The sequence below is a fragment of the Bos indicus genome, chromosome 5, assembly GCF_029378745.1.
Source record: "Bos indicus isolate NIAB-ARS_2022 breed Sahiwal x Tharparkar chromosome 5, NIAB-ARS_B.indTharparkar_mat_pri_1.0, whole genome shotgun sequence".
NCBI classification, from domain to species: Eukaryota; Metazoa; Chordata; class Mammalia; order Artiodactyla; family Bovidae; genus Bos; species Bos indicus.
The window spans coordinates 110575719-110602214 of NC_091764.1; the positions used below are offsets into that span (position 1 = coordinate 110575719).

A 26496-nucleotide genomic window follows, 5' to 3' on the forward strand; every position below is an offset into this window, starting at 1 on the left:
AGAATTCCACCCCGCCAGGACTCTCATGCAAGGGAAGGAGTGGGTGTGTGATCTCAAGCACCCCAGATGTTCGCATCTTGTAGACAAGCACGCTGCCCTGGGAGGCCCAGCAGCTGCTCAAGGCCGTGGGCTTCCCAGCTCTCAACCTGTCCTGCTGGGGTGCCACCACCGCCTCTGGAGGCCCAGAGTGGCTCTCCCGCCCACCTCTGCCAGACCCCTTCCCCGGGGATCCTCCCTTCCCCACTTTGCTAGTCCACACACAGCCCCTATGTGGGGGCCACCCGATGGGGTCCGACCACCCCTCCATCCTGTGCTGAGTGGGGACAGCAGGGGCGTGCTGATGGCAGGGACCACGACCCCCTCCGCTGTGAGCTCCCTGCCACCCACCCGGGCTGGGGCCCCTGGCAGAGGGCTGGGTCCTGACTCCCACCGCCTTGCTGGGGCAGTGGTGAGGCCCAGAAGGGGCTGGGGGCAAGGGCAGCTCACCTGTGAGGCTGAAATCCGGGAGACCTCTTGCCGCCCAGTGAGGTCGGAGGACGAGACATTGGCAGGCGCGCCCCTGTGTAGCCTCATGCTCACCTTCCTCTCTCTGTCGACCCGTGAGATCGCTCTGGGAGAAGTATTGCCTGGAAGGCAAGGCGGGGGGTCAGGGTTGGGGGAGGAGGGAGAGGGAAGCTGCCCTCAGCACCCAGGCCCCTGGCTGCCCTGCGCCCCCGACACTGGAGACCCCCGCCCACTGCCCAAGGTGCCCGCTCACCAGCTTGCTGGATACGGGAGGCAGGGGTGGAAGCCACAGGCTCGGCTGCACTGCGGAGCCGGTTGGCAGCGGCCCCCGTGGGTGGGCCAGGGGGCAGGGCCCGGGTTGCCGACCCCCGGAGCTGCCCCATCCTCTCCTCTCGCTCGTGTTCTCGCCGCTCCCGGTCCACGTCCTCGGGGTTTCGGGCTGCACCCTGCGGGCATGAGACGAGAACCCTGGTCAACCCTGCGGGGGATGGGGTGCTCCGGGATCCGGCACTCCATCGGGGTCAGAGCAGGGGAGGCAGGCCAGGGGGTGTGTGTCTCAGAAACCCTCAGGTCCCACCGCCTCCCCACAAAGCAGGTAGCCCGAGAGACCCAGAGATGCCCCCTGATCACACTGCACAGATAAAAAACAAAGCCACACGACTGCCCAGGAGAAAGCTCGACCTGGGGAGCAGAGGGAGGTCACTCTGTCCTGGTCTCGTGGGGCCTGGAGTCAGGGCTGGGAGGACTGATGCCCCAGGACGGCCAACCAACCTAGGTTCCCCACCGCCCCCATGTACAGAGGGCCCTTGGTTCCCTGACGCTTCCAAACACAGCAGGGCAGGTGCTCAGAGGCCGAGAAAAGAGTTACAAGGCGAGCTGAAGGCAGGGCCAGGACTCAAACAGGCCTCTCAGGGACCAGTTAGGGGGATCTTTTCAAAGGGCTGCTCTTCCCCTGGACCTGGCAATGGTTTCACAACTAAGAGGCCCAAGGGACCCACACAGATGCTGCCTTGCTTGGGATGGGAGCTGGAGAAGGCATGGACTAGATGCCCCATGGAAGAAAGAGGCCCAGCAGGCAGATGGGGGCGGAAGAGGTGCGTGAGCCCCTGGGGGGCTCTGCCCTCTAGCCTCTGCCACCCCCAACGCAGGAGGAAAGGAGAAAGGCCGAGAGAGAGGAGCGTGGCATGGGGGCGGCAGCGGCCGCGTTACCTAGTTGGTCCTGGGGTCGTCCACAGGGACGGGCAGGGGGCTGGCATGAGGGGGGCCGCATCTGTGGAGGAGAGAGCTGCAGGCTGAGTTGGGGGGGCGGAGGCGGCCTGCTCATGGGCCACAGGCTCCTACAACCCTGTCTCTCCCAGAGAACTGGCCGAGAAGGCCTGACTATCCTTCAGAGATGGGGTGGGGGCTGGCTCTGGACTTAAAAGCAACTCCAGGAGCTAGCGGTTGGGGGATCAGAGGATCCTTGGATCCTACAGGAAGAACCGGGACCCAGAGAGGCCTCGGGAGGCCTGGGGCCGCACAGCTCAGGGCAGAACTGGGCTATGTCCCAGTCTCCGCTCTCCGTGCTCCCAGAGGACTCGGGCAGAACATTCTAGAGATGTATGCTCTCCGTCCTCCCACCCTCAAGCCTGTCCAGGCAGGCCGGGAAGCACCAGGGCGATACCACCTGACCCCGGGTCCTCATCCTGGGCTCCCATCCACTCAGTTAACAGATGGGGAGAGAGAATGACTGAGCCAGAAGCAGGGCCAAACCTGTGACGAGAGCTGCCACGCCCACTCATTAAACATCCCTCGGGGAGGGGGCACATCCACCCTGCAAGGCAGGTCCGCACTCTCTGGTGGGGGGACACTGAGGCTCACTGAAGTCAAGTGACTCCCCCAGAGGTGCCCAGCCCAGGGGCTGTGGCTGAGCAGAGGGCTGGAGCCCTCGCCCTCCACAGACTTGGGCCCACAGTAGCCCTGCAGCAGGAGGAGCTGAGTCACTCATCCCGTTTTCCATCCAACCCGAGTGATGCCTCAAGAAATGCACACCAGGAAGGTCTCTTGGCTTTTATTTGCCCACAAGAAGACACAAAAGGTCAACGTCCGAGTCACATGAGCCTTCCCCCGTGTTGTGCAGACCCCTGTCCTTGGCAGTGTCAAGTTTCCACCCGGCTGGCTGGTTGGACTTCAGAATACAGTGGCTCTGTGCAGTATCCCAGGTTCCAGGTATCGGGGGACTCCGGGGCCCTGACGCTGAACAATACGGCGTGGCCCCTCCAAGGAGGGAAGTTCTCAGTCAAGGACAGGATCCTTCCCATGGAAGAGTTTGCAGCCCTCGGTGCCCAGCATGGTGTCCGGTCTGCTGGTAGGTACCGGTGAAGGCTTCTTGTAGGCAGGGCAGGAGGGGTGATGTGGGAGGAGCTTGGCCTTGAGGTAAAAACATGGAAGGTCCCCAGGGCGTGTCCACAGATACTTCCGCCAGGGGCAGCTGGAGGTGGTCAAGCTCACCATAGCGGGAATGGGGTCAGAGGTGCCCAGTTATCCAGTCCAATGGCCCTCAAGTCGGAGATCGGTGTGGGAGGTTGGTACCTCTGCTCAGCTTTTGCCTCTAGGGCCTGCCTCGATGGGAACTCCAGGAAGGGGTCAGGGTGCCAGCAAAGGGTGGAGAGAGTGCTCCCGGCCTGGCTTGAGGTGAGATCTTGTAGGCTGGGTGGTCCCATGAGAGGCTCTATGAGGAGCCATCTGGAGCTGCAGGTGCCCCTGGACTTTCTGCAATGATGGATGTGTTAACATCCACCTTGACAGGTGTGGCAGCCACTAGCTGGCCACCTGTGGCTCCTGAGAACTTTAAATATGGCAAACGATCTGAGGAAGTATGTTTTCAGCTTTAATTAACTTTAATGAAAAATTAGCCACATGTAGCCAGTGGCTACCACATTGGCGGGCATAGGCCCAGACTGCAAAATCCATTCTCTGAGCTGTACCGAGAGGAAGGGCCAAACTCGGCCCTGAACCAGACTCATGAATACGTCTGTACATGGATGAGAGGGTGGGCACAGTGCCCTAAGCAGCACCCTGGGGTGAGAGCTGTGCTCCTAGACAGAAGGTCTGCGGTGATGGCTGCCACTGCCCATCTCCCACCCTTGGGGCCCTCCAGCCTGTGGGACATTTTCATCCTCCGCCCAATCTCCGCCCCGCTCCTTAGGCCACTGTCTGAGAGTCAGAGAGAGCGCGGATCAGAGACCAAGTGCCAATCCCAGGGTCCTGGAGAACAAGGCCTCGTCCTGAGCATCCGGCAGAAGGGTGCCCGCCAAGAAAAGAGGCAGTCAGGAGGACATGCACTCCAGGTAGGGGCGTTTAATGAGCTCAGGTTCAACACAGAGGCTGCCGGCGGGGTCTGGCCAAGGCTGTTCCTGGGGTCCACTGCCACCAGGCCCTCCAGGGCAAGGAACATGGTGTCTCCTTCAGGCTCTGTTCACCAGGCAGCTGATTCGTCCCCAAGAATCTCACAGCAGGGCCTTCTCTGCACGCCCTCTCCACTATACCCCCACCACATCAAGGGCTGTCTCCTCGGGCCTGGCCCCGATGGGCTTGGGCACACCTGGTGATGTCAGAACTGGGGCCCCGCAGCCCAGACCACAGGCCAGTAGTTTTGGGGGGGCAGCTCCTCCACCTCCTCCACGGGCCTATGTGGAGGGTCCTGGGTGCCCAGTGGCGCCGGGCACCTGGAAGGGACAGAGAGAGCACAGCGGAGGCTCAGCCTCTTGGGCTCCCCCACCCCGCCAAGCGGTAAGTCTCGGAGAAGTCAGATCCTGGAGGCGCTTACCAGTACACAGGTGGGTTCGCCGGCCCAGCACAGGGACAGGGGCGGGGGCTGGGCAGTGCAACAGCTTCGCTGTCGCGGGGCTGAGCCTGGCTCGAGGAAGCCCCCTTCTCCAGAAGAGACGTGAAACAAGATACAGGATGTCACAGATTCCGGAGTCCCAGGCCCAGCGGTTGAACACTTCTCCCCACCCCACCCCCACAACTCTTAAGAGAGAGAGAGAAAAGAGAGGTGCCTAGCAAGACCCAGGGTGCCACAACCAGGGAGAAGGAAGACACAATGAAGGGGTCCAGGCTGGCCAAGGGGGACTCAGCAAAGGCCGCCAGCTGGCACGTGCAGGACACCAAGAGCAAGACGCTGCAGGCCAGGATCAAGACAGTGGGGGGGCCCACCGGTGCCATCCGGGCCCCGCTCACCCAGGCATCCAGGACGGACGGGAGGCCCAGGTGGGCCCTCTCGGGTCCGCTGGGAGGCGGCGCCCCACCTGGGCCCTGCTGACCGCGGCAGCACAGGCTGTCCGCACAGATGAAGCTGGAGTGGGGGTCACGTGTGCCGTCCAGCTCATAGCTCCCTGCTTCCGGGAGCCCCGCCCACCACAGGGTCACGTTGGCCTTCCCGGTCCAGTCCCCCATGCCCGCCTCGGCCTTCAGGAGACTCACGAATTTGAGCATGTTCCAGTCGAAGACGTAGTCGTAGGAGAAGCCCTGCCGGTGGAAGAGGTTGCGGAAGAGCTGGCGCAGGTAGGAGTAGTCGGGCTTGTCATCAAACCGCAGCGAACGGCAGAAGTTGAGGTATGTGGAGAACTCGGCTGGTACGGGGGGCGGGGGGACAGAAGGTGCTGTCATGAGGCCTGCACTCCCGGGGCCCCCCAGACGGCGCTGTGCTACCCAGCCCCCGCCCCTACAGATGCTCTGGACCTAAGAGGGGTCAAGACGATGTCCTCCCTACCACGATCTGTGAGCCCCAAAGACAGTCAAGAACCTGATGGAAATTCTAAGCCATAGGAGAAAAACTTGGGTTTCCTCCTCTGAAAACCAGAGGTGAGAGAGGGCCCTTGTGAGATGACAGAACACACACACACACACACACACACACACAGAGGTTCCTCTCCCGGGGCTCCTAAGGCCCGTGTAATTTCCTAAGTGGTGAGAGCACAAGGAGCATCCTGTCCAGACCTCAACGGAGGAGACTCCAGGTGGCTCCCGGATGGCAGCGGGTCAGCAGAAAGACCAAGCCATGATCAGAAACTTGCAACTCCCGGGGCCCACCCCTACCCGCTTCCCTAGAGAAGGGAGGGGGCTGGGATCAGAGTTAATGGTCGCCATGCCGATGGGATGAAGCCTCCATAAATATTGCAACAGCATGGGGTCTGGAGGGCTTCCTGGTTGGTGACCACATCCCCAACTCCACTCAAGAAAGAAGCTCCTGCATTCAGGACGCTCTTAGACCTCACTCTACAGGTCTCTCTTCAACTGGCTGCTCGTCGGTATCCTTTATCACATTCTTTCATAGACTGGTTAAAACGTATTTCCCTGACTTTGGTGAGCCAAATTAATCGAATCTGAAGAGGGAAATCTCAGATTTATAGCCAACTGATCAGGAGCACAGGTAGCAACCTGGACTCGTGACTGGCATCTGAAGTGTGGCAGGAACAGCCTCGTAGGATTGAGCCCTTAACTGCAGGGTCTGACGCTTCCTCCAGGGAGGTAGTGTCGGAAGTGAGTTAAAATGTAGGACACCCAGCTGGTGTCAAGCAAGGTCCAGCGTTGGTCTCAACACTCAGCCCTTGCGAGGAGAGGCAGGAGTGTGGGCTGAGGACAACAACAGAGCTATGAGTGACGGATGTTGTGGAGCCGGGCAGCGGGGCCAAGACGGGCTCTGTGCGGCCTTGCTGGGCCTCAGAAGGGGCCTTGGGGACCGCAGGCTAAGCACGCTGCCCCAGCGGGCTACTCACAGGGGTAGCCTTTGCAGAGGACCTCGATGGGCGTTGACATCTTCTTCTCGCTGATCCGCTCGTACTTCTGGCGCTTGGTGGCTGCTTTGAGGCCCTGCCAGGGCAGGGAGCCCAGGTTGAAGTACATGAGAACGTAGCCCAGACTCTCCAGGTCGTCTCGACGGCTTTGCTCTGCAGAGTCAAGGACAAGGTGAGGGGCAGGGTCCACCTGGGCTCCTGGCTGAGGGGGCCAGGACCCCTTTCTCCAGGACCTGCTCTTTGACTGGGGTGAACAACCCTCCCTGTGCACTCAGCACGAGCCCACCCCACCCCACCACATGCTGGCTTGCTGCACTATTACCCCTCCTGCAGAGCAGGGGCCTGAGGCTGGGCTTTGCTCACTCAACCTAGGCCTAGTGTCTCCAGCTCAGGCTCTCATTCATTTAGTCCCTGTGCAGTAGGCACCCCGGGGCCTCCCTGCCCAGCCCACCCCATGGATCAGGCACAAGCAGTGGCATCAGACAGGCCTGGGTCAGACCTGACTTTAACACTTGCTAAGCAGCACGACCTTAAGTGCCTGTGTCACACGGTCAGCCTGCAATTCCCAGCTGTAAAAATGGGGACACGTCCCCGCCCACCAAGGCTGCTGTGGGGATGACTAAGGCATGAAATAAAGAGTGCTTCTTGCGAAGAAGAAGACCTGCCTGTGTGACCAGCTGAGGAATAAACCCAGGCTGCAGAAGGAAGCCAAGGTCCTGGCGGGCAGCCCATAGGTACCCTCTGCTCCCAGGTCTTGCGCACTCACCGATGCCCAGGTGGGTGTTGATGGAGGCGTAGCGGGCAGTGCCAGTCAAGTTCTTGTTTTCCCGGTAGGGGATGTGCTGGTGGGTGCGGGCGTCCCGGTACTTCTTGGCCAGGCCGAAGTCAATGATGTACACCAAGTTGCCCTTCTTCCCCAGCCCCATGAGGAAGTTGTCAGGCTTGACGTCCCGGTGGATGAAGTTCTTGGAGTGGATGTACTCAATGCGGCTGATCTGGGGGAGGGGACAGCGAGTCACTCAGCAAGTGCTGAGGCAGGGGGAGCAGGGCTCGCCAGATGCTCGGAGCCAGGCCTGGGCTGGGGGCTGGGGCCCTACAAATGGAAAACACATCCGTGGTCCCTGCCAATGGATGGGGACCCCTGCCACGAGGAGGGGAGCAAGATCAGTCTGCAGCCACCATGTATGATGATTTTAAAGGGGCAGGTCAGGGAAGGCTTCCTGGAGGAAGCGACAGTAGAGAGAAACTCTGATGGAGGGGTTCATCGGGTTTGCTGTGACACAGGAAAGAAAGCAAGGCAGGAAAGTACATGGCAAGCTCTAGAAAGGAAGCCCAGAAAGGCACTCAGGCCTCATCTGCCTGGCCCTACACCCTCAGGGTACAGAAGAGGCCCTCAAGGAACCAGAGAGGCATTTCAGAGGTTGTTCTGCCAACCAGACTGGGGGGAACAGGAGCACATGGAACCCTAAACTTGGTAGGTAGGGGTGACAGAGATGAAGCACACAGGCAGGATTTAACCCCTGGCTTCTGGAGGATACCAAAGTCAGGGAGACACAGAGGACCTTCCTTTCAACAATGTGTTAGAAACACATGTTAATAAATAAGCACACAATCTGTCTTCTGGCAGGTTGGCCCCCTCCCTGGGCCTCAAGCTTCTGAATATTTCCTAAACTCAAAAAACCTAGACTTTTTTGAGTTTCACGTCCTGTGAGAATCTGACAACCCTCTCTGCGCACACACATTTAGCCTAAAATTGGAGGATGTCTGCGGACTTTCTGCAGGGCAGACACAGACCCTGGGGAACAAGATCTCCACGTTCCATTCCAGGGCCAGGATTTTTGTTTTGTTTTTTTTTTTGCTGTGCCATGCAGTATTGTGGGATCTTTGTTCCCTGACCCAGGATTGAACCTGTGCCTCCTGCATTGAAAGCAGAGTCTTAACCACTAGACCACCAGGAAAGTCCCCCAGGGCCAGGATCCTGTGCTTTACTTTTTTTTTTTCCTCCCTTGAATTTATAAAAGGATTGAGGATGCAAGAAATGTTTGTCCGTGGGCACTGGGGCCAGGGGGCGTCCCAAGTGACCCCACAAAAGGGAGCCACTCCTGAAGAGACAAGGCCCAGCAGCTTACCTATGGCCACTGCATGGGAACAGGCCCAAAGGTCTGGGTGACCGCAGGCTTTTCAGTCACCCGAGGGCAGAGTCCCAGGCCTTCCGTGGGAGCCCAGCTGAGCAGGTCTGGAGCGGAAACTGGCAGTCTATATGTTAATACCCACTCCCAGCCATGGCTGATGGTCAAGGTCCCCTGGTCCCAGTCCCAGGTCGCTGTCACTGCTTCCTGCTCCAGCATCCTCCAGCTGGGTACCCAGTGGCCCCCGGCCTGAGGGAGGAGTTGGGGGACTCACCATCTGGTCGGCCAGGAGCAGCACAGTCTTGAGGCTGAACTTGCGGGAGCAGAAGTTGAAGAGGTCCTCGAGGCTGGGCCCCAGCAGCTCCATGACCATCACGTTGTAGTCCCCCTCGGCCCCGCACCACTTGATGGATGGGATCCCCACTGCATGGAGGCAGGGCAGTCAGGCGCCATCACTCCCCAGCCCACCAGTCCGTGGGCCCCTCCCCGTGCAAGTGCTCAAGGCACAGGTGCAGAGCTCCCACCCCCACACCCACCGCCCCTCCGGCCCTCACCTCCCCCCTGCATCATTTTGTAGAATTTGCTCTCGATGTGCAGCTGGGGGTGCTTCGTCTTCACACACTCTAGCTTGATAGCGACTTCTTCACCAGAGGCAATATTGGCACCTGCAGGGGTAGAGGGACCCAGGTCACACTCAGCTGGCCAGGCAGCCCCAGGCCAGGACCACTCCATGTCTGCCCCTGAGCAGCTCAGTGTCCCTTGGGAAGAGGCTGGAAAGGTGGTGGAGGCCCCAGGCTGTATCCAGGGGAAGCAGAGGGACCAGGGAGCACAGAGCATGCCCCTGACCCAGCCTGGGCAGGAAGGGAGAACCAGAACTGCAGCACATGCTGGTGGAAGGAGGGAAGGGCTGCGGACCATGCAGAGAACTGGAGGCTGGGGCAGCAGGCGACCAGACGGGAGGGGGTCAGGGCGGGGCCAAAAAACGTTCCCAGACCACTCAAGGGAGCTGTGTCCTGCAGAGTGGAGCCACTGAGGACTCCCTGGAGAGAGGCGCCGTCAGTGGGGCGTAGAGCCGAGGAGGGGAACGGGCAGAGGCGCAGGGCCGTCTCGAGAAAGATCCCAACCCAAGCTGTGCCGGGCCTCAGTTTCCCCAGCTGCAGCCACGGGCAGGCTGAGCTGGAAGGCTGGGGGCTAAGCTGAGAGGCCAGCTCCTGCTGGGAGCCAAGGGGTACTAGAGCTGCCATCACTAAATGGTGTAGTCTCAGCACAGAGACAACACAGAAAGTCCGGAGGAGGAGACAGCCACTGGAAGAAGGGAGGGCATGATAAAGCCAGGACCTTAAACCAGGGATGCCCGAGATGGGGCTCCACAACAAACATGCCTGGAACAGCTGGCAATCTGAGGAAAGACAACACAGCTCACGCCACGCACCACAAGTCCTGAGTAGAGCAGAAGATCACACGGGGGAAAAAAGACTGGAGTGTAAGTTGGCTCAACCACTTTGGAGGCCAGGCTGGTCTCTGTCTGGTAAAGCTGAACACACACAGACCCTCAGCCAAACCAGGCCACTCCCAAGGGTACACCCTTCAGAAACGTGACTGCCGGGAGGCCAAGCAAGGACCTTTGCGCAGCAGCAAAGGAGCACAATGTCCAGCGCCAGAAATCAGCCACGAGGTGGGGCAGGCGCCCAGGGACGCCCCAGGCAGGGGGAACCAGCACGACGGCTGTGGGGGTGGCTCTCTGCACCTGAACCCTCCCTGAGCAGAGGGCAAGGAGCAGCACCGCTGACAAAGGCCAGAAGGTGGAGACACCCGAGAGCTCATCAGCGCAGCCGTGGACCGCCACTCTGCCTGTCCCTAAAAACGAACAGGGGACCGACACAGGCTGCGACGCTGACGAACCTCACAAACATGGTGCATGGTGGATCAGCCACACTCCAGAGGGCAAACACTGTCTGATTCCAGTATATGAAATGCCCGGAACAGGGGAACCCACAGAGACAAAGGTTAGACTGGTGGCTGCCAGGGACTGGGGCAGGGGGAAGTAGGACAGGCCACAGGGCAGGCTACCCTGCTTAACAGGTGCAGGGTTTTCTTCTGGGTGATGAAAATGTTTTGGAACTAGACAGGGATGGTGGTCACACACACTGGGATTGTACTAGAGTCAGTGAAGCTGCTCAGTCCTATCCGAATGTGATCCCATGGACTGTAGCCTACCAAGCTCCGCCATCCATGGAATTTTCCAGGCAAGAGTACTGGAGTGGGATGCCATTTCCTTCTCCAGGGGATCTTCCCGACCCAGGGATCGAACCCAGGTCTCCTGCATTGCAGGCAGACGCTTTACCATCTGAGCCACCAGGGAAGCCCCTGAGATTGTACTGCTGCTGCTGCTAGGTCGCTTCAGTCGTGTCCGACTCTGTGCGACCCCATGGACCCCATAGACTCCCCTGCAGCCCACCAGGCTCCCCGGTCCCTGGGATTCTCCAGGCAAGAACACTGGAGTGGGTTGCCATTTCCTTCTCCAATGCATGAAAGTGAAAAGTGAAAGTGAAGTTGCTCAGTCCTATCAGACAATGGTATACTTTTAAAATGATTAATTGTATGTCATGTGAATTTCACCTCAATTTCAGGGGGAGAAAAAAAAGAGGAAGGAAGAGACAGAAGGATGCAAGCACAATCCTGACTGTCTCAATTTTAAAACATTCCATGCCGAAATATATACAGTTTAGGGATATAAACATGTGATAGAACTCTTCAACAAAAGGGAATAACTTAAAATGTAAGATTCAGACAGTCCTTACCTTTGTTTGGGGGAAGCAAAGGGCAGGATGGGGTGTGGTTACCTCCGTGTGGGGGAAGCAGACGGCAGGATGGGGTGGGTTACTAGGGGTCTTCAGGGTGACAGAGCTGTCTTCCTCCAACTAGTGGTGAGAAGAGTGCCTTAAACCATGCACATGTTTTATACATTTAATTTAAAAAATAAAACAATGAGATGTTACAGGAAGGGAGCATTGCTTTTAATTTGGGGGTAGGCAAGGTTTCCCAAAGAAAGGCAATGCCAAAGAATGTTCAAACTACTGCACCATTGCACTCATCTCACACACTAGCAAAGTAATGCTCAATATTCTCCAAGCCAGGCTTCAACAGTATGTGAACCAAGAACTTCCAGATGTTCAAGCTGGATTTAGAAAAGGCAGAGGAACCAGAGATCAAATAGCCAACATCTGCTGGATCATCAAAAAAGCAAGAGAATTCCAGAAAAACATCTACTTCTGCTTTATTGACTACGCCAACGCCTTTGACTGTGTGGATCACAACAAACTGTGGGAAATTCTTCTAGAGATGGGAATACCAGACCACCTGACCTGTCTCCTGAGAAATGTGTATGCAGGTCAAGAAGCAACAGTTAAAAGTGTACATGGAACAACAGACTGGTTCCAAATCGGGAAAGGAGTACGTCAAGACTGTATACTGTAACCCTGCCTATTTAACTTATATGCAGAGTACATTATGAGAAATGCCGGGCTGAATGAAGTACAAGAAGGAATCAAGATTGCCAGGAGAAATATCAGTAACTTCAGACATGCAGATGACGTGACCCTTATGGCAGAAAGCAAAGAACTAAAGAGCCTCTTGATGAAACTGAAAGAGGAGAGTGAAAAAGTTGGGTTAAAACTCAACATTCAGAAAACTAAGATCATGGCATCTGGTCCCATCACTTCAAGGCAAATAGATAGGGAAACAACGGTTGGGCTCCAAAATCACTGCAGATGGTGACTGCAGCCATGAAATTAAGACACTTGCTCCTTGGAAGAAAAGCTATGACCAACCTGACAACATATTAAAAAGCAGAGACATTATTTTGCCAACAAAGGTCAGTCTAGTCAAAGCTATGATTTTTCCAGTAGTCATGTATGGATGTGAGAGTTGGACTATAAAGAAAGCTGAGTGCCGAAGAATTGATGCTTTTGAACTGTGGTCTTGGAGAAGACTCTTGAGAGTCCCTTGGACTGCAAGGAGATCCAACCAGTTCATCTTAAGGGAAATCAGTCCTGAATTTTCATTGGAAGGACTGATGCTGAAGCTGAAACTCCAATACTTTGGCCACCTGATGTGAAGAACTGACGCTTTTGAAAAGACCCTGATGCTGGGAAAGACTGAAGGCGGGAGAAGGGGATGACAAAGGATGAGATGGTTGGATGGCATCACCAACTCGATGGACGTGAGTTTGAGTATGCTCTGGGAGCTGGTGATGGACAGGGAAGCCTGGTGTGCTGCAGTCCATGGGGTTGCAAAGAGTCGGATACGACTGAGCAACTGAACTGAACTGAAAGGTCTTCTATCCCTGACTTAACATCCAGAAGCCATAAAAAAAAAGTCTCCCTCCCCTCCAAAAGAGGAATCCCTTCCGCATGGCAAAAACACCACAAACAAACTCCAAAGACTTACAGTACATACTCGTAACTTTTATCAATGGCAAAGAACTAATATCACACTTATACTGAGCATCTACAAATCAGCAGGAAAGAGACCAACAACTCCACAGAAAATAGGCTGAAGGAGTCAAACACACACTTAACAGAGAAAGAAATTATTAGTATAAAAATGGCTTACTCATGAAGACACCCAACCTCCTGTAAGAGAAAATATAAGTTAATATTATCCTGAAAGACCAGGTCCACGTAAGGTGGCCTGCATTGCAGGGGCAGGGGGCTCCCCTCCCCAGCGGGCAGGCCCCATATGAACTGGGGAAGCAGGCTGCAGGGCCGCCTGGCTCCCTCCGGCTTCCACTTGGGGGAGTTTAGTCGACACAGGCACACACAGGGCAAAACAGGCCTGGATGAGGCTGTGGGCTGTAGGCTGTTTGCAATAGTAAAAGCTTGGAAACAACCCAAATGTCCAGCGCAGGCCCTGGTTAAATAAAGAAAGGCCCATCCATAAAGCGGAACACAATGGAGAAAGAATGAGGAAGCTCTCTCGGTGCAGAAGTGGAAAGATCTCAAAGATATAGGAAGTGAAAAGGCGAAGTACAGAACTGTATGTATTCTATGCTCGAGGACACAGTATGTATCTGTGTTTGGTTGTATCTACATAAAGAAACACTGAAAAGAAACAGGAGAAACCCACAAGGCTGGAGCAGGGCAGGGGAGTGAAAGGACATTTCTCTGATACTAAGTTATATGTTGCCCTTGTTTTTTTTCAAAACCTTTGTTAAAATTCACATACTTTGAAGTGTAGGATTCAGTGGGGTTTTTTTGGTACATTCACAAGGTTATGCAACCGGGACCACAATCAATTTTAGAATACTTTCACCATCCTCAAAACACGCGTATCTCTTAGTAGTTACTCCCCACCTCCCCCAGCAACCCCCCCAATCTAGGCACCCACGGAGCCACTTTCTGTCTCTATGGATATGCCTACTCCTGCCACTTCATACAGATGGAATCATACAATATGCGATCTTTTGTAACTGGCTTCTTTCCCTTAGTATGCTTGTGTATTTTGGACTTTGGTTGTGTGTATTTTCATTTCTGAATCATACAAAATTAAAATTAAAAAAATAAAGCAGATCTCCAAATTCAGTGCACAATGGGAGGAGAGAAAGCACTGTGCAAACTCTAAGGTGCTTTTGAAACATCAACACTCATCGCTGGGGAAAGCCTCGCGTGTTTCTGGGGGCACAGTAAGGATGCAGGCGGTGGGGGCTGGGGCTCACTGCAGTCCACCAGCCTAGCAGTGGCAGGAAAGGCTGCAAAGGCTCCTGCGGTGTGAGGAGGACTGGGCCAGAGTGGTCATAGCACGTGCAAAGGCCCGACGGGTGGGGTGCAGTGAGCTCTGGGTGGTTCTGGTGCAGCTAGCTGGTGCTCGAGTGGGCCGAAGCAGACAGTGGAAGAGGTGAGCGGGGAGGAGGCGGGAAGGGTCTCAAGTGCCACAATCCTAGGCATCAGCCTGAGCCTCTGGGGACCAGGCCTGGCTGCCTTATTACAGGGCCCTGTGATTCTGTGGTGGGGCCGTCCTGCGCATTGCAGGGTGTTCTCCAGCATTCCCGACTCTACCCACCAGCTGCCAGCAGTCCCCCCACCCTGAGCCAAAACAACCAAAACTGATGTCTCCCGTGTGATAAAATCCGGCAGTCCCACCTCTTGTTGGGACCACTGGTGTATCAGGAAGGACAGGAGAGGACTTGAAGTTGGTGGGGATCTGCACAGAGGCTGCTGCAACTGTCCAGACGACGGTGGCCCCGCTCAGGCAGGGGGCAGGGCCTGGGCGACGCAGGGCCTTCAGCACTTATGATTCAGCAGATTGTGCGGAGAGCAGAGGTGCACGGGGAAGGCCCCTCCCCGAGATGGGGGAGGGGGGGTGAAGGGGAGGGGCCTTTGGGCCCTTACACACCATCCTGCAAGTACTACTGCCTTTATCTCTATTTGACACGTGTGGAAACTGAGACACCAAAGGTCAATCAATGAGCAAACGCTGCACAGCATCCCTGAGCAGGGACCTAAGATGTTAGACAAAGGCGTATGACTCCTACTACTGCCAAGCTGCCTCCGGGTCCCACCAGCCCCACCAGATCCCCGCACTGCCCCTGAACTCTTACCAGGAAGTTGCAAGTCCTCTCTCTGACCTCCCTTACTTCTCACAGCTGTGGACCTGAGGCTCAGACAGGTTAAGTAACTGGCCTGAGGTCACACAGAACCGGCTGGGGCAGAGCCAGGATCTGAAACTTCATCTCTGGAGCTGCTGCTTTTTTCTCGATTTTAATTCCCTAGCATCTCATTCATCACTCAACAGACACACACTGAGCCCTGAGCCGGCCCCGCCTTGGAGGAGCTCAGCTCACCTTCTGTGGCAATGACAATGGATAACTTTGACTAGGCACAAAGCGCCAGGCGAGGGCAGCAGAGGGGGCCCCTTGGTCGGATACAGCAGTTCTGCAGGGAGGTGGGGCAGGGATGAAACACTCTGGAAAACAAATTTGGACACAGAGAAGGGCTTGGCCCCGGCTAGCCCTTGAGGGTCTGGGACCTTGGCAAGTTCTAGATGGGGAGGAGGATGACCAATCTCACATGGGGGCTCCCTCAGACACTGGCATAATCAGGGACCTGGCTGGACGGAAGGTGGGGATGACGCACACCCCACAATCACCCACTGCAGTGGGCCATCCCCTCCCCATTTGGAACTGAGGCCCAGAGACTAAGAAGAGGTCTAGAGAGTTCCTGAGGGCAGTCGGTCGGCAGCTGGTAGAGTTGGTGGCACAAGCTTGGCCACTAGCAAAGCGGGCCACCCCTGCTGGGCAGCCCCTTGAGATGCCAAGGGCGAGGGAGGAGGGACCTGAAGAGGACCACTACCGGCCAGGAAGCCACATCCACAAATGTGCTTGCCCTCGGTCGATCCTGGAAAGCAGGGCCTGGAGGCCGCGCCCAGCCCCACCTGCAGAGGCCATCTGGAGTCAGGCCCTGGCGCCAGCACCAGCGATGAGAATGTGGCCAGAGCTCTGAACAAAGGGAGCCAGCGAGGCCAGCTGGGCAGGCCCTACAATCCCTGCCACCCCCACGCCAGAGAAAGGGGCCCAGGAAGGAGCTGGCGGGACATTGCACCAGGCCAGGGTCCCCACGGCCTGTGCACCGATGAAGGCTGGACAGTCAGCGGAGAACTGGCTCCTGCACCCCCTGCCCCCACCCCAGCTCAGGCCCAAGGGGACCCAGCTCCTCTGATGGTAGCAAATCCTAACCAAGACTGAGGGCTGGGGGACACCACAAGAAAGCACCACTGCTGGGCTGAGCGCATGCAGAGGGTCTGTGTGCCCTGATCTCGCTGCTTCTCGCCACCCTGGTGGCCTCACGACCCCACCTTGCAGACGGAGATGCCAAGGCTGGCAGAGGTCATCCCTTGTCCAAGGGCACACACGAGGTAAAGAAAGGCCAATACCCAGAGCCGGTAGAATGTACTCCAGAGTAAATTGGAGGAGTGAACTCGGACCTAAACTTTAAAATGAACTAGATGAATACTGGGAATTAAGGCTTCTCTTGGTGGCTCAGATGGTAAGGAATCTGCCTCCAATGCGGGGGACCCAAGTTTGGTCCCTGGGTTGGGAAGATCCTCTAGAGAAGGAAATGGCAACCCACTCTAGTATTCTTGCCTGAAAATCCCATGGACAGAGGGGCCTGGTGGGCTACAGTCTATGGGGTCGCAGAGAGTCAGCACAACTGAGCAAGTCACACAGATGATTACTGGATAAACAGAAGTCCTGTCCCAGGGAGGACCAGGAACACTGGCTTTCTGAATGACCTTGGGTTGCCCTCCATCTCGGGGCCTCAGTTTCCCTTCTGTATAGAGAAGGCCTGGGACCCAGTGTTGTGCATCTGCCAAAAGCCACCTTGAACCAACGGCTCCAGGCTTCAGTTCTGAGCCCGAAGCTGCCACGATAAGCGGATCCTCTATGTTCACCCCAATTTCACAAACAGAAAGGAGATGGGGTACCTCCCTCTTTCACGGATGAGAATGCTGAGGCTCAGAGAGAGAAAATGACTTATCCCAGGTGTCAAAGCCCATGAGAAATAGACCAGGGACCTGAACTTGCCCCCCACATCCCATCCTTCTTCTCCCCTGCCACTTCACAGGCCTCTGAGTGTCACAGCCTCATTTCCTCATTCCTTCATTTCAGAGGCTTTCACTGAACCCCCACGTGCTGAGCCCTGGGGCAAAAGCATGGAGGCAAGCCAGTGCCCCTCCCCACACCCACAGGAGTTCAGAGTGGCAGAGCAAACCCTTCCATCAGCTCCCGCTTGCACTGTCCCCTCCTCCTCTGCCCTGGGCTCTGCAGTGTTTACAGGAGGGTGGTCTACTAGGTACCTGACCGTGACGTGCACATCTGGCTGGCACTTGCCAGTCTACAAGATGCTCTCCTCATGTGCCTCCTGGAAGTCCTTGGTCAGCCAGGCGGCAGCATCACACAAACCTGCTGCATCGCACAGACCTCAGCGACCGCACCAAGCCAGGTCTGACGGCTCCCTCCCATGTTCTGTCCTCTACACTCTTACTCCTTGGAGGGCTATGGGTAGAAAGTCTGCCTTTTCTAGTTTTTTTTTTTTCTTTTCTTTTTTGGCCACACCACCTGGCCCATGGGATCTTAGTGCCCTGAGCAGGGATCGAAACTGCGCCCTTGATAGTGAAGCATGCAGTCCTAACCCCTGGACCTTGTCACCAAGAGAGCGCCTTGTCATTTCTAGTTTTGGAGAAAAGTCTTGGTGGCCAACCTGACCATTCCACCCTGTCTCGATCTGTAAAGCGGGAACAGCTCGGCGTTGTCCCCAGAGGCGGCTGTAAGCAGAGACCACATTCGCACAGGGCTCCCAGCACAAGTACTGCCTGAAGAATGTGGGCATACATGTCTCCCCCGACCTTGATGGAGAAGAAGTGGCTCACTGAGAAGCAGATCTCATACCCCAAGAGGGCAGGGACCCAGACCACTGGGTAAGAGAAACCCTCTGAGGTCTGAAGCAACAAGCCCGGCACACTGACCTGTAGGCTTCCTCCGCTCAGGACAGAACTGACCAACGACTCTTTTTCCAGGAGGGAAACTGAAGCACAGATGCTGGCAAGAGCACAGGGACAGCAATGGGGAGAAACCCCAGGGGCTGCTACCTCGCTCTAACAACTCCCACTCCCGATCGACCAACACAGTCTCTCTCTCTGGACCAACAACTGCCAAGGAAGGGTCGCGCCTCCTGACTTCGCCCCCCTCCCCGATCCAGGGCCGCTGAGAAAGTGGCATTCTCCAGGGTCAAGGACAGGGATGAGATGTCAGTGATTTACTCAATCAACAACACGAGACCATGCTCAGCCTTTCAACAGGAAGCACATCCGGGGAGAGAGATTCTAAAAAGTTAAGACCACCGCCGCCGCCCCGCCACCGCCCCCCCGCCGCCCCCGCCCCCGTGGTTAGTGGGGAGGCTGCATCATTCCAAAGTCTTCCTGGGCTGAATTCCAGGCGGCCGTCTGGCGGGGCAGGCCAAACGGGGGAAGCAACAGCGGCCCAGGCCACTTCTGTCCACCAGCATCCTTTTTCCCAGGAGACAAGACAGGGGTGCTAACCCAGCCTGGGCTTTCCCACGCCCAGATGGAAACCCAGGTCATCTGCAGCTAGAAACCAAGAGTTAAAAATACCTCCTACAGCCCGATGGCAGCACTGACATCCCGGCCGCCCACCCTCCTGCCCTGACTGAGGAGGAGTCCCTCGGCCTGCCTCACCCCCAGCCTGCGGCTTCCTCCCCACCTGGGATGGTTCTGGGACAAAACGATCAAAACACGGTACCAGAGTCAGGTTCTAGCTTCAGAGTGTGAAATCTTGGCATCTTTCCTCCGAGTCCCCAGCGCTGTCCCAGGGGCTCCAGATCCACTGAGCTGGAGCCAGAAACACTCACCTAGGTAGATGTCTCCAAAGGACCCGCTCCCGATCTTCCGGCCCAGGCGGTACTTATTCCCCACACGTAGCTCCATGGTTCACTCCTGCAGAGGGAAGCAGAAACACAGGGTCAGAGAGGAGGGGAGCTGGGAAGGGGGTGAGCCCCCAGACCCCACCCCTCCACCACCAAAAAGGTCTGACAAAGCCACAAGAAAAAACTCGGGACACTGGGATCTCCATCCGGCTGGCCTGGAAGGGATTTGGCCTCACTTTGCCTGAGGGCAACCATGTGTCAGGTAGCCCAACAGCCTCCACGGGTGGTGAGGCTATCAGAACAGGTGTCAGTGTCGCCAGGCAGAAGAAGGGGGTTGGAGACAGGGGGCAGGAGGAAAGAGCAAAGCAAGCAGTTCCTCGGGGGACATGCATTTGGGGACTCTCCAATAGGAGTCTCTCAGGGCAGGCTAGTCACAATGGGCAAAGACCCTGAAAGGAAAATCAAGGACAGAGGGGGTGATGGGGAGGGCAGATGCAGAAGCTGATCACCTTGGGGCTGCTGCCATGGCAACCACCTGCTAATTCCAACCTCCAGGGACAGGAGGACAGAGTGAATGGAGGGTCCCCAAAGGAGTTCCTCAGCCCCCTTAGGACGTGGAAATGATGGGGTCCCGGTGACCCCATTCCCACCCCAGGCTTCCAGCACCAAGAACTGAAGGCCAGGTCTCCACAGCCTGGACAGGTCTTCCCAGAGGTAGACTCTACAAGTGTGCACTGAGCCCCACAAAGAGAGGTTGCCCTAACTCAGGGGGAAGGCCAGAAAGGGGCCCCCTGAACATCCAGCTTCTGGCCTTCTCCCTCTCTCAACCTCGCCAACACCAAGAACCGCAACAGGACTCTGTACGGCCTTCTATGGATAGACAGAGAGTTTGGGGCTGGCTTTCTTCAAGACGAGGAGGGTCTCCTAAGAGAGCCCTGCAGAGCAACCAAGGGGACCAAAGCCAAGTTTTGAGCCGCCCGTCAGCTTCTGTGGGGTGGGAGGAGTCTGGGGGGAAGTGCCTATCTGAGCACTTCCCTCCCTGTTGTGCCCCACGCTGGGTGTCCAAGCTTTCCCAAGCTCTCTGAACAGCAGGGACCACCCTGGGAGGGACCCCTCTGCTCTGGCCTGGGGCAAAGGTCTGGGCACTCTCGAGGTTCTGGCCAGCAGAGGAGGAAACTCCAAGGCTGGGAGATGAGGTCTTGCTCTGGGGGGGCCTATGAAATAAGGAGAAGGTTGTGTGGGGGTCGGCTAAAATCACAGAGTGTCTACAAGACAGCCAGTGTAGACAACTAGGAAGGCGAGATGCTCTCTGCAGACAGAGAACTCAAGCCCAGGGAGGTCACGCAGCCTGCCCACCTCCCCTCCAGCAGCAAGTCTCCTACCCTAAGGCCCAGACAGGGCTCCTGCTGCCCTACCTGGCGGCCTCCCACCCACCAGCTGATGCCAGGGCCAGGAGGCCGCACAGGAAGGGGGAAAAATGGCAAAGTCTCAGCCCCTTCCCCACACTAAGGACTACCCGGAAAGCCAGACCCACCTGGGAGGGGAGGTGGGAGGAGAGCTTTCTGCCACAAGGTCGTGGTCACTCTCTGCCTCCCCCCGCCCGGGTGGAGGCGAGGAGCCGACAGCTCCTGCCCAGGAGAGACGTCCACCCCAGTGCCAGTTCCCAGGGAGCCGCTGCTAGCCCTTCAGCAGTGGTCACAAGGAAGGAGCCTCCACCCCGCGCCGGCCAAACTCCGGGCTCTCCACCAAGGGCCTCTGCCCACACGCCCCGGCCAGTCTCAGTGGAGGTGCCAGGGCGGCCAGGAGAACCCACTCCACATTTGTGGGAAACTCACCCGCCACACACCTCACACACACACCGTCCTGTGTGGACACTTCAAAGGAAGAAAGAAACGCAGACATGTACCGGGAGCCCCGCTGTGGGGGGGGGGGAATGGGGTGGGGGTGGGGGGACGCGGGTGTGTACACACACAAACACCGCCAACCCCCAAGTCCGTTTTCCGCCAACGCCAATTCAGAGACCACACATGGCAGCCGGGCAAGCCGCAGGTTCGGAAAGGAACATAAATACACCCGCATCCTATATTACATAAATACCCACGCCGGGTTATATAAATACCCGTGCCCTCCCGTCTGGGTGTCTTACATAAATACACCGCACATGACCCCCCCAGCCCCTCCCCACTCACCCGGCTGTCGGCAGAAAAGGGGAGAAGAGAGGGTGCAAACCACTAGCCCTGCAGGCAACCCACCCCCCACCCAGCTCTGTGCTACCACCCAGACCGGCCAGTGTTGCTCCTACACTCCAGGGGCCAAGGCCTCAAGGAGAGCCTAGAGTGTCCCAGCCCTGTCCCCCTCAAAAGCCTCCCAGAGAGCAGAAAGACTTGAGGCGGGAATGGGAGAGGCTTTCCAGTTCTTTGCTGCTTCTTTTTGGGGGGAGGAAGGGGGGGTGGCGCTGGAAGAAATGAAGGGGATAAAAAAGGCGGACGTGAAGATTCCAGAGTTTCAACTGGTTAAGAAAAATGAGACAAACTACCAAGCTGAATGGCACATGGGCAGTCTTCTTACTCCCTGCCCACCTCCCTCCCTGGATCATTAAAATAAAAATTGGAGGGACATCCCAGCCAGCCAGCCAAAGGAGCCCCAAGACACAGGCATTTATTGAACGGGTGCAACTTAAGACACTGGGGATCCCCTGGCCCTGTCCCCAAATCCTTCTCCCCAAAGAAGGCTACTCCAAGAATATATGCAAGAAAACTAAGAGAAAAAGTTGGGGAGGGGGCTCACCCCACTTTGAGTTTGGGTGTGAAGAGCTTGGGAATCTGCTCTCTAAAGACACCCGGGCACAAACATAGTTTTCTCTTCCGCAGGGACTTGCAAAACATGGATTTCTCACAGGCAGAAATGGGAGAATCCGATCTGATAAATAACCCCCACCCCTTTCTTTCTCTCCACAAAGGAAAACAAGAGTCGGTGGCTGGGTGACCACACACCCCATCACCCCAGGGCCCCAAAGCGACCCCATCCAACACGCAGGAGCAGCCCTGCTGACCCCCAGGTCTGGAGCACTCAAGCCAGGAGCGGAGGGGTGGGGGGCGCTGCTAATGGGCTAGTGAAGCCTACCGAAGCCAAGGGTTTGGCTGAGAATCCCGAATCAACAGAATCGGGTGTCCCCGGCACCCCAGTCCCGGACCCCCCCACCTCCGTCAGCGTCCTCAAATCGCAGCCAGGGGTGGCCGCCTCGGCCGGCCGGGGCCTTGAAGGGTCCAGCTGGGGAGACAGAGGCGAGCCGGACTTGGGGTGGGGGGCTCCCCTGGGCAAGCCTGCAAAATAGTCACCCTCCTCTCCTTCTCGTCCCCAGCCGCGCCTTTGTCCTCGCCGGGCCGAGCGGGCGGCGCCCGGGCAGCCCCCCCATAGCCGAGTGCGAACGCGTGTGTGTCCGCCCTCTCCCCCCTCCCTCTCGCGCAAAAACAAAGAGGCGGAGGGAGCCCCGTTTCCCCCCAGGTTTGCGCCCCTCCGCCGGCCCGCGGCCCCCCAATATTTACCCCGCCGGGAAGGCGCCGGTGCCGGGCCGCTGCTCGGGGGGCTGCCGCAGGCGGGGGCGGCCCGCCGGGGCGGATGCCGGAGGATTTGCAGAGCCGCCCGCCGCGCCAGCCTCTCCCGGCCCAGCCGCCGCCGCCGCCGCCGCGCCGCCGCGCCCCGCTCCGCTCGCCCCGGCCGGGTTCAGGATCTGGCTCTCAACGCCGCCGCCGCCGCCGCCGCCACCTCCCTCCTCCGGGCCCTTCTGCCCGACCGCCCCCGCCGCCGGCTCGCGCGCTCCCGCACGGCGCGCGCCCGCCGGCTCCCATTGAGCCCCGGGCCCGCCCGCTGATGTCATCCCCGACCCGCCGCCGCCGCCCCGGAGGATTTAAAGGGCCCGCGCCCCCCCTGATCCCGGGGACGCTGGGGGCCCGCAGCCGGGAAACACGGTTCCCCCCACCAGCCTCGCGAGGAGCGCCTTCCAAGGAACCGGGTCTTCCGTGTGGGGCCGGGAAGCGCACACAGACACGAACACCACTGATCCAGTGGGGGGCACAGGTGGAAAAACCTGGGTGGTGGTGGGGAGGAGGAGGCGCCCCAAAAGCTGGGGTCTTCTAGCCCCAGACCGTCCTCTCTCCTCTGCCGGGTTCTGTCTCCTCTCACACCCTAGCAGTGGGCCCCTCCGAAGGCCGGTGTTTATGTGAGTTACTGCAAAAGGAGATTGTTTAGAGAGTTGAGGGCTTACTCCGCCTCGCCTCGGGGCTCTGAGTGCTGCTGAGCACGCAGGCCAGGTTGACTCAGGGGCCAACTTTTTGACAAGATAGCAAGAGATGGAGGGACATTGACAAAAGGTCCAGAGAGGTAGCCAAGGCTGTGCTGCTTTCTCCCCTCCATAGAAAAACTCAAGTGACCTTTCTCTTCTGCCTTCTTCCTCTTCCCACAGCTCAAACTCGTGGGCACAGAGCTGACCTCAAACCCAATCCTGTCCTCACACGTTTAATGACTGGACCCCACACAGGAATGGCCTGGCACGGGTTGGTTCCTGCCTTCCCTGACCTGGAACCAACACTTGAGTCAGGGTCCCCCAAGTGTTGCACATTTAGCCAAGTTGCCTCCCAGCTCTGGGCTTAGGTTTCCTCACCTGCACCCCTCCCAAGGCCACCAAGAATTAATTAAGGCTTCCTACTGGCTTCCAGAGCAGGGGATGAAAGGTTCCAGGGCAGAGTTATTAACACAATGATATTTACACTGTACCATGCAAAGCTCCAAATTATGACACACAACCATTCATGCACACAACTCTGGCTGTGGACACGCAAAGTGCTAGAGTGCACCGCATCCAATCCCAGAAGCATGGTTGGTGGGAAGAGTCACGTCAATAATAATCGCATCTTCCTTCAAGCCTGAGAACTTAGTCACACAGTCTCCAAACTGGCAGGAGCCCCACAGACTGGTTTCTTTCAGAGCCCAGGAAACCGCAGTCCAGAGAGGGCAAGGGGTTGGCCCAGGGCCACACAGCCCAAGATGTCTCTGTTCTCCCATCGGGCCCTGGGAAACTGAGTCTATCACAGTCTCGCTTCCAAGAGCAGGAGAGCGAGGACAAGTCTTCCAGGAGAGGTCTGGGACATTCAACTGGGGACCTGCCCTCAGTGCCACTGTTGCCAGAGGAGAGGGTCACCAGTCAAAAGTGGTAGGCTTTGCCTGGCCTGCGTGGTGCTTTTTGTTGTTATTTCTTTTGCTTTGTTAACTGATTCCCAGAGTTTTAAAATGGAAAGATCTGGGACTTGCCTGGTGGTCCAGTGGTTAAGACTCCATGTTCCCAATGCAGAGGGCACAGGTTCAATCCCTGGTTGGGGAACTAGATCCCACATGCTGCAATGAAAGCTCCCACACACGGCAACCAAGACCTGGCACAGCTAAATAAGTGGATAAATTTTTTAAAAAAGGAAAGATTTTAGATGACAGGTCTGTATTCCCTACTTCTCTTGAAGTACTGGGAGAACTGCCACTCTGGGCCCAAACTCACTCTGGGCCCTGGCCATACTTAGCTGGCCTGGGTGGCAGCCACCTACTTTGGTCACAGCTCAAGGGCCCTGGTTTCCTCATGTCAGCTTTGTTTTGCCCATTTTGATGACTCCCTCATCTCCTGGAGGCCCCCAATGTGACCTGTAGAAGCCACCCACCAGGCTTGGCTACCAAGGCCCTTCCGTTGTCATCTCTTTCCAACCCAATCTCATCAACCCTGAATCCTGCTTCTAGAGCCCAGGGAGGCCAACCCTGCCTGTGATTGCAGGTTCTCCTGAGTAAGACAAGGTGCCAGGCCCGGGTCCCCAGGCAGAGGGCCTCCCATGGCACTACTAAGCAGGGTGGATACACCACTGTACTCTCCATCCCAGCCAACCATCCCATGCTTCCTACATGGCCCTGTTTCCCAGCCCTCTTTCTCCAAGAAGGGACTGATAATCCCCCACCCCCCACCAGCACCTACTATCTCATTTAACCCTCTCAATCCTCAGTAGAGGAGACGGAATCCTCCTCTGTCCTTTCCTTGGTTCAGGGAGAAATCTGAGGCTCCTCACCTTTGCCTCCAGGTACACATTAACTAGGGACTTCTCTAGTAGCTCAGACGGTAAGGCATCCGCCTGTAATGCAGGAGACACAGGTTTGATCCCTGGGTCGGGAAGATCCCCTGGAGAAGTAAATGGCAACCCATTCCAGTATTCTTGCCTGAGAATACCATGGACGGAGGAGCCTGGCGGGCTACAGTCCATGGGGTTGCCAAGAGTCGGACATGACTGAGCAACTAACACACACACACACATTAACAGTCAGATGTCCCAGCTTCCCCTCCCAGTCTTGTCACATGTCCCCTCCCATTCCAAAACCTGTAACTGACCCCCCTCCACACACACACACACCACTGTTGATCCTGGTAACCAGTCTTCAGACCCACTCCTTGCCTCAAGGCCTGTCCCCAGCCTCTCCCCCCAGTCCCCACCCAGTCTCTTCCTCGGAAGAATGCTCCCCACACCCCCTTCCGATTAGCTGTTCTGTGGGCCCAAGTTCTCCTCCTTCCTTCTCCCCTCTGACACCACCCATGAGTCCTTTTAAAGGACTTTGCCTCTCAGCTCTCAGAAAAAACTGAGGGGCCGAAAAACCCAGCCAAGGTGGGGAGGTGATTCAAAGGTGATTCAAAGGGAGTTCTGTCTAGCAGCCTTTGGGCCTGAGGCTGGGTTCCAGACTGGATTCTCAATGATTCCTCCCAGGACTTGACTCCCAACTTTAAAGCCCAAGGGTGTGTCAGGCTGGAGTTCCCCTAGCCCCCCTCCCTCCCCTTCCCTCACCAACCCACCCACCCAGAAGATGCAATCAGGCCTGGGACAATAGGTGTCAGTGAGGAGCTAATCACTGAGTCCAGCTCTGGGTTTCAGCTCCTCTGTACTGGGTCAGGGGCAGCCATTCCTGAGAGCTTGAACTTTTTCTGGTAACCCAGAGCACTGGGCTGGGAAGCTTGTGGTGCCCAGTGATGAGAAGAAAGATTTCAGTATCACCCCCAAGGCACCTGCAACCTGAATCTTGGGGCAGGGGGAGGTCACTGTAGATTTACCACGCAGCAGGGAGGATCCTTAAAATGACCCTACATAGGACTTCCCTGGTGGTCCAGTGGTTAAGACTTAAGAGCTTGCAATGCAAGGGATGAGGGTTTGATCCCTGGTCAGGGAACTGAAATCCCACATGCTGTGCTGCATGGCCAAGAAAATATTGAAAAAGTGAATTATGGGGGCTTCCCTGGTGGCTCAGTGGTAACGAATACACCTACCAATGAAGGAGACACAGTTTGATCCCTGATCTGGGAAGATTCCACATGCCGCAGAGCAACTAAGCCTGTGCACCACAACTTTTGAGCCCGTGCTCTAGAGCCGGGGAGCCGCAACTACTGAAGCCCAGGTGTCCCTGTGCTCTGCAAGAGAAGTCACTGCAATGAGAAGCCCGCACACCACCACAGCTAGAGAGTAACCCTCACTCTCTGCAACTAGAGGAAAGCCCACGCAGCAAGGAAGACCCAGCACATCCAACAATAAATAAATAAAATTGTTTTTAAAAAAGGAATTAAAAAAAAAAAAACCA

At 56.9% G+C, this 26496-nt stretch overlaps 1 protein-coding gene across 13 annotated transcripts in view; it reads right to left on the minus strand.

Annotated features, from left to right (window-relative positions):
- Positions 1 to 26496, minus strand: part of CSNK1E (casein kinase 1 epsilon) — a 36956-nt gene that overhangs the window by 2532 nt on the left and 7928 nt on the right. For 3 of the 13 annotated variants that reach the window (XM_070790404.1, XM_070790405.1, XM_070790402.1), the window contains exons 1-9: positions 22395 to 22587; positions 18835 to 18919; positions 8965 to 9075; positions 8685 to 8833; positions 7048 to 7276; positions 6264 to 6434; positions 4969 to 5117; positions 758 to 950; positions 487 to 626 (exon numbers count right to left, since the gene is read on the minus strand). In XM_070790404.1, coding sequence (XP_070646505.1) covers positions 487 to 626; positions 758 to 950; positions 4969 to 5117; positions 6264 to 6434; positions 7048 to 7276; positions 8685 to 8833; positions 8965 to 9075; positions 18835 to 18910 — 1218 coding nt within the window. In that variant the 5' untranslated portion in view covers positions 18911 to 18919; positions 22395 to 22587. Of the gene's footprint in view, positions 1 to 486; positions 627 to 757; positions 951 to 1713; positions 1775 to 2538; positions 5118 to 6263; positions 6435 to 7047; positions 7277 to 8684; positions 8834 to 8964; positions 9076 to 18834; positions 18920 to 22050; positions 22208 to 22394; positions 22606 to 26496 lie in introns of those variants that run through there. The other 10 variants (XM_070790400.1, XM_070790399.1, XM_070790401.1 and 7 more) reach the window with 9 other exon arrangements.